This window comes from Amblyomma maculatum, chromosome 1 (genome assembly GCF_055883805.1).
Source record: "Amblyomma maculatum isolate TAMU_Amacu chromosome 1, ASM5588380v1, whole genome shotgun sequence".
NCBI classification, from domain to species: Eukaryota; Metazoa; Arthropoda; class Arachnida; order Ixodida; family Ixodidae; genus Amblyomma; species Amblyomma maculatum.
The window spans coordinates 172,235,801-172,247,006 of NC_139344.1; the positions used below are offsets into that span (position 1 = coordinate 172,235,801).

Genomic DNA, 11,206 nt, shown 5'->3' on the forward strand with positions numbered 1-11,206 from the left:
TGCCGAGGCAGCGAGCCTTCTCTTGAAGCATTTCGTCGCTCACGACAGCACCATTCGCGAGCACATTCCCGAACCACATTAACAAGGCTGACTCCATTTCTTGCTGGGCGCTGTCGGACTGTGGCTTACGCTGTGATGCCGACGTTGAGCCATTTATCGGAGTCCGGTAGTATATACAGATGGTATACCGTCGACCTGACGAGGCTGAGGCCTAGTTGAACTTGGGTTCAGTTTTTCACGGCTTGGATTGACTGAGATTGCTTTTGCCGCTTGTATTCTCAAATTTCCCGCTTCATGCCTAAGTTCAGCTCCATTCTTTCCAGCTCCAGTTCAGCTCCAGACTAAAGTTGAGAATTACAGGCTCCTGCTTCTTTGCACTTTTTTTCCCTAGCTAACCTCCCTGACTTTCCGTTCTTCTGATTCTCTTTCTTGCCTTGTAATGTTTTTGTAAGGAAGCGAGGGAGTCAAGTTGGCAGGCTACTATACAGAGGGCTATCAAATAGCCCTTTCCTGTGCCGTTTGTATGTGTTCCTATGAAACAAACACTGCAAGCTGAAGTACAGTTTAGAACGACGGCTAGCCGACTACGAAGAGCTCAGACCTTGTCATGGCCGCATCGTTGACTCAAGGCGAAGCCGACATGCGGATCGCTGTGGTGCAAAATGGGGTAGTTCGGCAGCGCAAGTGACGAAAACCAGGAGCATGAGAAGGAAGGGCGTCCAGGACGGGACGCCCGGTCCTGGTTGCGTGGTCGTCGCGTTTCTTTTGTCGCTCTACTTCGTGAGTGTGTCTTAACCCTGACCGAAAAGCGTTAACGGCTTCATGGAACACACTTTCTGTTCTGGGATAGAAAAACTTCAATTCCCACCCCCAATTTTTGGCGCTTGTCTTTCTTCTTATCGTTTCTTTCTTACGCTTTTACCGGCCTGTCTTGTTCACGTTCAGCAGAATTTATGGCTACCACATGTTGCTGTTTTCCCGACTGCGGCCTCTAGTTGCGGCGCTGCCGCTGCACCCAGAAAACTCCCGGTTCCCTCCTTTTGGGGTCTTCTTAGTTAGCTGACCCTCGGTTTGCTGTGTACGATCCCTGTCATCCACCCTCCTTTTCTCCTCCTCCTCCCTTCCTTTCCGCTCTTGCCCCCCCCCTCCCCTCCTAAAACGACGACACGCCCGCTTTGGTTCTTTGCAACTCCACAGGACTCGTTCAGGCATCCGACCATATCGGCTGTCGCATAGGTTCCCGGCCTGCGCACCCTTCTTTAACTTGCGTTCGGACTCCCCAGCTTTTTTCAAACGATGTCCATACTAACGAGACAAAAATACATGGGCCGAATAGGCTGTGTGCATTCATCCCATCTCCACTGTTCAGAGAGCGAGTTTCTATATTAACAAGACATATATACATTAAAAATCTTCGCCGGGTCCTCCATATTAACGGCTGTCATATTAACGGGGCACAAATTTTCCGTAATAGCCACTCATGAAACGACTTGTGAAGACTAAATCCCCAACAGTTAAAACAAACAAAAGAGGAAAAGACAGCAAAACACCAATTAATCATAAAACTCCGCCAACGCCGAATAAACCTTCAGAAAATTTCGAAGAGGAATGCTGTTTATCTTATGAGGTCCCAACCGGCTACTCCTAGGCGTTAGTTGATAATTCTGTGATCCCGTGGCGTATTGCAAGAATTGGCGAAATTGCTTCTTCGAACACCACGCTTACAATAAAAAATTACAAGGGTCGGAACTCCTAGGAAAAAGGGTTAAACGTAAACCACTTTGCAGTCGCGAACATCGGCTCGCCCGTCAAATTTCGCCGGAGCAAAATGTCCAACTCCCACCCAACTAAAAAAAAACGCACACACGATATAAATACTTGTAAGTCCGAACCGAATACTGGATGCCATTTCGCCAACAATTCTGAGACGAGCTTCTTTGTGGTATTCACTTGTTTTCCTTTGAAGACTGAACTAATAAATTGCACGTACGGTGGTGTCTCCGAAGCTGCTTCGCCACATGCACCGTAGGTGAAACTAGAGAAACCGATTCCCCGTTAGTGTCGCATAGTTACAGCACATAAACGTAAACTAAAGACAAGAACAACAGAAAGAAGGCGAGCAAGCGGCCCGGAGGGACCGCGCCCCCCTCAGTGCACGCGCTCCTCTCTTCGCCGTCCGTCTGGTTTTGCTCATGCGATGAATGCCGAACTGTCACCAATACACACCAAACGGCAGTGGCGTATGTGTGCCAGCTCCGCTTTCAGAGACTAGATCGCGCTTTCTAATACTTGCAAAAGAAAAAGAAAAAAACTAAATGACCACGCGGGTAAGTGGAAAGGAGGGTTGGGCTCTGGGCCTCTGAAAAGATGCCAAAGAAAGAGCGTAATGTGAGGGAAGAAGCCTGTTCTTTTTTCGGCAGTGTACGAACTTAATTGACATACAAGAAAAAATATATAAAAAATACCATGTTGCCGAAAGTAATAACAAATATCGCACACTAAAAACAGAAGAGAACTGCGCTTCCCAGAGCATATAGAAGGTTTGAGGCATCGGCTTAATACTGCATTCCTCAGTGCTAACATGTAATTCGCTTCATATCACGTACATCTAAATTGATTTTTAAGGGAAAAAAAACAAATATCTGAAAAAATTATTCTGACATCTGGCCACAAAAATTTTCATCCGATTGATTTGTCCGTCTCAAGCAGACTGGAGCACAAAAGAGACACGCTCAGTTCGCCACACAAATTCGTCCGTCTAGACACCAAAATTTCGAGCCGGAGACCATTTCAATACTTTCTAGTTCATAAAAACATGTAGGAGAACGCTTTTCTCTTTTTTTTTTTTTTCTGCGCCTGAATAAGAGGTTCTAAGAGAAACCTGATATTATGAAGTTAAGAATCCCTTACTCTCCTCCTTTCTCCTGCATTGCTTGATTTCACTAGAATTTGAGAGAGAAATAAAGGGCCTTAGTGGAGCGAAATCATTTTTTTTTTCATTGCGCTTAACTGCATACAAGCCCCATATATTTTTTTGCCTCTTCTATCTCGGCAAATGGTTAACATGCGCAGGTTTTTTCCTGTATACCAGTTGTGTCTTATACGCTGTGCCGTCCATTTCATCCTGTTGCATGTTTTACCGCTACACTAGCACCTTCAACACCTTTGAATCTGTTAGAAGAAACAAGCAGCACAAGACCAAAGAGAGGTTGTTCTGGAGGATACAAGAATACAAATTTACAGGACCGGAATATAGAACGATGACGTACAATTCGAAAGGGAGGACTTCGATAAAATGCTCAGATGGATTGTGCCGGTTTTTCTGGTTTGTTCATGTTTTTTTTTATCTGTCAGTATCACGTCCCCTAACAATTTCGCTGCACCATTTTCTGTTAAGTTTCCGTGTAATGTACAGCGGGGTCCTTTATCGAATGTAAGGCAGCAGCCGTGACGTTAGCGCCTGGAAACGGGCATGCATAAGACAGTTCCGCTCCGCGCCGTCTGCGCAAAGACAAGTTGCTTTGGTTTTTAGTTTGCTGGTTTCTTTGCGGCATCCGACAAAAGCACCGCAGGTCAACGTGAGTTATGTGCTTTGCGCGCTACTGGGTGTTGTAGCCTGCGGCAAGCATCGGCACAAACAAGTCAGAGGAAACGGGGGTGGCTGGCGGGGGGCATGAGGAGTTCGTGAAGTAAAAAAAAAAATATCTCCTTCCAAGTAGACCAGAGGGAAGCATCCTCGGGCTGCGGACATTACGGTGGAATGCCGAAAGCTGGGCAGGGGCTGCGGCTTCCGGTCGTCCGATGGGGGGTAACCAAACACCGAGAGTCGGCGGGCACACCGCGGCAGTACGCTCGAGCTCCGCGTCAAAAGGGGCGCTCTTCGAAGAAAGCCGCGGCAACAGCAAAAAGCCTGGACCTCACAATTTCGACCTCACACAATGACGACCTCACTCAACCTCAAACTCACGCGTGAGGTTGAGGTCCAATTTTGTGACCTCACTCAAAAAATTTCGAGCTGTCACCGACCTCACCTCACTCCGTGAGGTTGAGGTCATCTTGAGGTTGAGGTCGACCTCATGAGGTCGAAACCTCATGAGGTTGCCCACCTCTGGTTGGTATTACCTTGCATCATTCAAAACTTTATATCAAAAGCATAAGCTAGGCACACTCATATGATCACGGACGTTTCAAAACTATTTTTTGAGCAGGGGGCAAGACTGAGTGTGTGTTACTATATTTATGGTTTTACTTAAATATTTAACAAGTTTTATTTTTTTTACGTTATTTTACACTACTAAAAAGTGTACTTAAAATAGTTCAAGCATATACAACCTAAACTTAAATAGACAGTATATAAAGATGTACACATGAGGAGTGATAGACTCCATTAAAAATCTGCACATAGCCTGTTCAATTCTGTTAACCTCTTAAGGCCCAATTTAAAACTCTGAACTAAAGACTACACATACCTTAACACATACACATAACTTAAGCACAGAAATTAGCCCTTACAGTTGGATGTCTGTACAAGATATCTCCTGTGATAAAATTTTGGCTAAAAAGAATATTTATTTTGCTCTTTTCTACTCCAGATTAACATATGGTTTGACTGTTTGGAGGACCACTAGGCAATATAATTATACTAAACTCACTACTTTACAAAAGATAGTATTGTGATGCTTTGAATCTTTTCTTGGAAGCGTACAGGATTTAAGAACAGCTCTGTAATTCAAAAAACACAGCATGCTAAGGGCCGATCAATTGTATTATTTAAAGCTATTACAAATAACGCACCAGAAGAAATTTCACGAAAATAAAGACTCTAAAAATGCTCAATACCTTTTAAAGAACCGAAAACTCCGCACATCAAAAGCAAGGACACATTATGGAAAGCAAACAATGGCCTATCAAATACCTGCCACTCTAAATAAATTTCAAGGAATATACAGCATGTGTGTTTAAATGCCATATTATTGATACATTGTTGTCCTCTGGTATAAAATATACGCAGAAATGAACTTCCTTCCTTTTGTAAAATAATCCTTGTATAACACAAAGTTTACTGTTCATCTTACCTTGCGATCTCGTTTTTGAGTTCATTTTACATTATGCGTAAATTTTTTCACAATCCACAAAGGTCTTAGTTTGTCTATGCTATTATACAATAGTTACATTTGCTATATGTTGATCAAAATTAAGCTAATATCATGTAATGTGTGGTGTATTGCTTTTTGCTGTTGTACGTGTGAAAAGTTTTTGTAATTATAGAATAGTATCCCCATTATACACCTGGTATTGTTAAGGAAAAGATTGTTATTTAAATGTATGCTGTAGCATCAGTCCGAACTGCATAGGGACAGAGGCCTCGTCAGGCACAAACTGCGTTTAGCTTCTGTTCCTGCATCAGACACTGTATTTATCTGCTGCCAAAAAGTTGAATAAATGAAATAAATTAAATATTTGCGGGATTAAGAAAGACTCACTAAAATAAAAATATCTGGGTTAACTTTTTTTTTTACTTTTATGCTAGCTTCCAACTGGAATCAATGAGACCTAGTGCATGTGAAATCTGTAACCAGAGAAGTGCAGTGAAAAAGATATTTCCTCAGAAAAAGCATTGGGACAATGCTTGTCTATTTATATTTATAAGCCTGTGCCACACTTCTCAAGTCAATGACATGAGTTGAACAGGCATGGCAATACACAGCTTGCACCTCTGCTTTCTACCACAGTGTGTGGATTAAGATCACAGTCTTGCTCAAACGTTGGTTCTGTTGTGAGGCAGTGCATAAGAGGCAGGGCGAGCAGATTGCCTTGTTTAGACTAGTAATACCATAAATAATTCCATACCAAGACCTTAATGCATCTTGGAAATCAGCACTTGGAACTGAGAGTATCCAGCTTTCTGCATGGAGTAAAATTTATAAAGCCAAATTCTCAAAGACTGAGTTACCGCACAATTCTTTGGAATACTCGTGGAGCAAAGGCGCTTCATTTTTCTTCATTTTTGCATAGGTCTGTGTTATTTCTTTGTATTCTATCTTTCAAACCCATTACCGTGCTGCATCACAGAGTGTGAGTTCTTTTTCTGACCAGCTTTGTTGGCGGTTCTAACTGGGGGCATAGTTGCGCAACTGCTTGACTTTTCCTTGTGTTGAAGTTTTCAATTTCACGTGAAACCGAAATCATATGCAGCTTCGTCATTTCCACATTCTATTTGTTTTTCATCAGATTCCAGCAATGAGCCTTTCTTCTTCAAATGAATCAGCATCAGTGTCTGGCATCTCACCATGTGATGCGGGCAGCTCTTGAAGGAAGAAGCTCTTAAAACTTCTTCCTTTACGTTCTTTTATGTCTTACATACAGACAACACAAGCAACCACACAAACCCAAGCAGAGCTGTAGGAGTCGTTCTGTTCTTGTGCCTACACTTCCCAGTGATTCCATTTGGATCTTTTGCTACTTTCCAAACCTCTAGCCTTTATAGATAAGTTTCTACGAAAAAAAAATTATTTTCAAGGAATTATGCGAGACCTACTAGTCCCCATCCACATGACTTGAAAAAAAAATAAACACCATTTCATTTATTGCACATGGTCAAATGGAGGCAGTGGTACCCATAGATGACAGCAACAAAGCCTATTCAGTTTTTATACACCCTTCCTACATAACAGCATTTGTCTGTGAGGCAAAAGGTCATTAATATATGTAGATACATTACCAGCTAGATTATGAATTCGTCATATAAACAGCTGGAATTTCTCTCCCATGCTAAGTATGCTGCCCTTCATTGCTCGTGACTCCAATTAGAATCGCTATGCTCAAAAGGGTTAATCATGCTTATGAATAGAGGCAAGTCGGTCAGTGACTTCTGATGGGACATGAATGGTTCACCTTTTTTGAACAAAATGCTTTACAATTGGCTGTGAAGCCACTTAGGTCCGCCCCATTGTTTTCTACATTAATAATGTCCTAAAACTGGAGTGTTTGAATCTGTCCTGAGCGATAGCAGTTGGCCCCTCCAAAGAAAAGATTGGTAGGTGACCACCCTCCTTGCCCTTCTCCCTGCCCCCATTTTGGTGTCCCTAAGCGTGGTTTCATTGTCAAACGACGTGTAAGAGAGAGACATAGACAGAGGAGAAACAAATAACACGAGTGTGCCTCCAGCAACCCAGTTGCAAGTCAATACTTGTGTTGCTTGACTCTTTTTTTGCACTGTCTTAAGATTAGATTATGTCTGTCACTATGCTACTGCCCTCCACAATGTGTGCTATGGCATTGATGATGCATTCGCCATTACATGGTTCAGAAAAATAAAGGAGTGGGCATTTGCTTTACTCAGTATGTTTATACCTACTTGTCTCCAATTGCAACTGCACAGTGGACAAATACAAATCTTTCAGACTTAGCCAGTCTATGCCAAGAATAAAGAATAGACACACCAGAGGCTGTCATTTGAGCCAGGATGAGCAAGTAGAGTGAGGTGGCATCCAACTGGAGGTGCCCCCATTCACGGTCACCCACTACCGTGGCTGTTGTCTGTGAGCTGTACTTCGCATGCAGAGAGTCCGCTGGATTTTGTGTCTGTTTGAACTTCTCTACTTTATCTTTCTGCCGCATCATGGCTAAGAGCAACCCTCGCATCATCTTGATACAACCCTGGAATTACAAGAAAAAGAGGATGATGACAACGTCTTTCAGCTAGCACAACCATGAGCCCTATGTAGTATAGGTGTGTGGGCTGAAAGGTTCAATCCACTATTAAACGTAACTTAGTAGATGGCTGATCATTAGATAGCAAAAGCAACTGTCATTACCTGGCTGAAAAATGAATGGATAATACTGTGGCTTAGGACCAGATTAGCAAAAGCTATGATCCCATCTTCCTCCACAAATTCTAGATTATCTAAGGCTACGCAGAAATTCAACAGCTCAACAGCAAAACAGAGCAAAATATGATCCACATAAAGCATGCCAAGAATACACAATGCAATTCAATTTAAGTAACCGCCCAGCAGGTGAGTGAGATCTTAAAACACGTCATTTTTATATCAAAAAAGACTGGCGGCTAAATTAAAACGCCAAGTGGGCGTAAACTACTCAGCATTAACATACCTGTTCAAGTTCATACGTTTTCGCTCTGTCTTCATCCAAATCGGCATTTTTTCTGTAGGCCATTGACAAAGCCCACACGGAAAGAATCGAGTAGACGTTGTCTCTGACCCAGGCATGATCGTCCTGCTTGTGACTCGGGATAAGTCCACTAACCGGATCCTGAGAAAAACAAATACACCGAACCACTTCGTACGTAACCCGTCTTAAATCATCATAAAGGAAGCTAAAAAGAACCACAAGGTAAAATCACCCGCATTAAGGAAACGTATACACAAGCATCACGCAGTTCAGGAAGTTAGATATACGATCGAGACGCGCGCGGTTCAGGCAAACACTAACGTTGCATAATGTGATGCATACGTGAGCGATACCGCGCAAACGCAACTCCCGTTTCTGGCAACGCAGTTCATTCATTCATCAGACACGTCGTTTCCTAACTGCAGCCCTAAGTGACAGCACAAACCAGAAAGCGCGCATCTCGCCTACCTGGTGGTCTAGAATGGTACGGCACACCAGACGTTGGTAGTAATCGAGGCGCACACCAGAATTTCTGCGACTTCTCATTTTCTCTTAGATCAGGGATGACACGAAAGTTTCGCTGAAGCCCCAACTACTGGGCGACACCAACATGTAGCATGTACCCTTCGCATAACGGTAACATTACGTCTGTTCGCATCTACCACATATACTATGACCCCCGAAAATAAATGAAGGGCACGGACAGCCTGCGGCAAACCAAAAACCAAACCTCCCGCTTTAGTCGCCTTCCTTACACACAGATGGCGCCACCCAGGCTTAAATTATTTTTAATGCGCTAGAGACCTGTGACGCGCGCGCGCACACTGCAGCAGTCATCTTGTGTAGGCTGTGGGCCCTGACGCCCCGGCCGCGTATATCCGATCCCAACAAACGGATGCGGCGCGAGGGGGAAAACGAAGATGGAGAGGGAGAAGAGGCCGTCGGCTGGCTGTTACGAGCTGCGGCCGACACCCCCATTCCACGCTAGCGACCCGTGGGCCTCGGCCAACACCTTCTCGGCGCCCGTGTTGTGGTGGCAGCAGTGGCAGTGCGTGGATGTGTGTGCGCGCTCTTGTGCTATACTTGTGCCGCGAGTTTTCTCCAAAGACCGCATGAGGCTAGTCCGCTAGTCATCTTGTCTTGCCCGGGATGAACTAAATGCGATTTGTGCATTGATTCAATCGCTGGCGCAAGGCCGCTCCACGAAGCCCTTCGTGGCTCAGACGCAGGTTTGTTACATACCGCTTACATGCAAATCGGCCCCGAAATGCGATCTATTTTATGAGGTAACCGAAGCCTTGTATTTCGGCAAGATCCCCACTAAGGTACGACTGTATTACTTACGCCCTCCGGTGAAGAAAAGACCTGCATTTAAAAAAAAGCAAACCGTCCGCAGCTGTGCTTTCGACCGCCTCTACTGCGAGCAGACACGTTCCGCCGTGCATGCAATGAGAGTGATTTGTGCATTTCGCAAGGCGACAATGAAATGAAAGTGCGGAGACCAAAAGCACTTGGCTGTTTTCGGGATGACGTGTTTTGTTCTACTGACAGTAATGTGCGGCTTCTGCAAGCTCTAAATGAAACAGCTGTGATTGAAGTTTGGTTATGTGTAAAGCACGAAGTTCGTTACTCGTCCGCTTTCATGAATGACATGCACGCCCTTTTTTATTTGATCTTGGAAACCAATTCCAAAATTTGGAGATCGCCCGCATTATCATCAGAGGAAGTGACCTTTACAGTATGAAACATTGTTTTTGTATGCTACTTTTTCGATAAATGACAGCCATGTGGCACATTTCAGAACAATCTTGTTTGCGTTATGCCCCGTCGCCATCTGCTGCCTCTGACTGCACTCGCGAGTTTTGTTTCGTTAATTTGCATGGTTACTAAACAGCTTTATGTTGCTCTTTTGGTGTGGTATAAGGGGTTCAACTTCTACAAGCAAGTTTCTTTTTTTTGCAAAGTAAGTGGTGACAATTTGTTGCTACAATATATTAATCCATTTCTCTCTGCCACCAGCCCAAAGTGCCATATCTGGTGAAGGTATATGTCTATACTGATCAGTTAAGCGAGACAGAATGCATGAAACAAAGTCAGTGACTGTTTTCACATAGAGGAATAGAGAAGAAGTAATTCATTTGTAGCCAATGTGCATGAAGCAAAAAAGGTACTATCATTGGCATGTTTTAACCTTTGCAGCATATCTGCGCTCTTGCTGCCCATGCAGCCACTAGTTGCTACTGTTACGATATGGACAAACTGTCCCGATGAACTAGAATTCTGGCAGGATTATCCACAATCACTATAATATTTGGCTTCTGCTGTGCCTTGGTTGTATAGTCCTTCCCCCTAGCAATAGCAACACACTTTCACCACTAGTACATCAAGTGAAAGTTGCTGGTTTGCATCATGCACCTTGCAGCAGCAACCTTGTGCCACTCTTAGGATAAATTAAATTTGAAGGGAATAAACACTGCATGTGATGAATAAGACACCAATGGAGTGCACATCAATAGAGTGCCCAGATGTACAGGCGCCCAAATCTTTAACTGGCGTGTGCGAGCGGCGACTTTTCTGTGCGTCAGCGCCATATGACGGAGCGAAGTTGGAAACAGGATGAGGCTAAGCGCATGCTCACAAAGCACGCTCAGCTGGATCCGTCCAGCTGAGCGTGCTTTGTGAGCATGCGCTTAGCCTCATCCTGTTTCCAACTTCACTCTGTCATAGGGCGCTGACGCACAGAAAAGTCGCCGCTCGCACACGCCAGTTAAAGATTTGGGCGCCTGTACCATTCACAGTAGCATACTGCACCAGTGAAAACTGTCAAAAAGTGTGAGAAGCTCATAGCCAACTTTATTATAAGCGGAACACATTTCAGCTCCATCATGTAATGAGTTGCAAGACGAGAAGCGAAACTTTTCCATAGACCTATCATCAATAGTGGTATTTAGTTAGAAATGTTGCAGTAAGGTGTTCACTTGGCACAAATGGTCTGAGGCTAAGGTTGATGGAAACTGCCTAGCCGGTGTCATCGTCCAGAAGAGCCAGACTTTTTCCATGGCCACAGTGGAAA

At 44.1% G+C, this 11,206-nt stretch overlaps 1 protein-coding gene across 1 annotated transcript in view; it reads right to left on the reverse strand.

Moving 5' to 3' along the window:
• LOC146204911 (putative phosphorylase b kinase regulatory subunit alpha) overlaps positions 1-8,878 on the reverse strand; it is a 72,169-nt gene extending 63,291 nt beyond the window's left edge. The window contains exons 1-3 of the mRNA XM_084589616.1: positions 8,602-8,878; positions 8,116-8,274; positions 7,443-7,659 (exon numbers count right to left, since the gene is read on the reverse strand). Coding sequence (XP_084445742.1) covers positions 7,443-7,659; positions 8,116-8,274; positions 8,602-8,679 — 454 coding nt within the window. The 5' untranslated portion in view covers positions 8,680-8,878. The remainder of the gene's footprint in view (positions 1-7,442; positions 7,660-8,115; positions 8,275-8,601) is intronic.
• Positions 8,879-11,206: the final 2,328 nt, after the last annotated feature.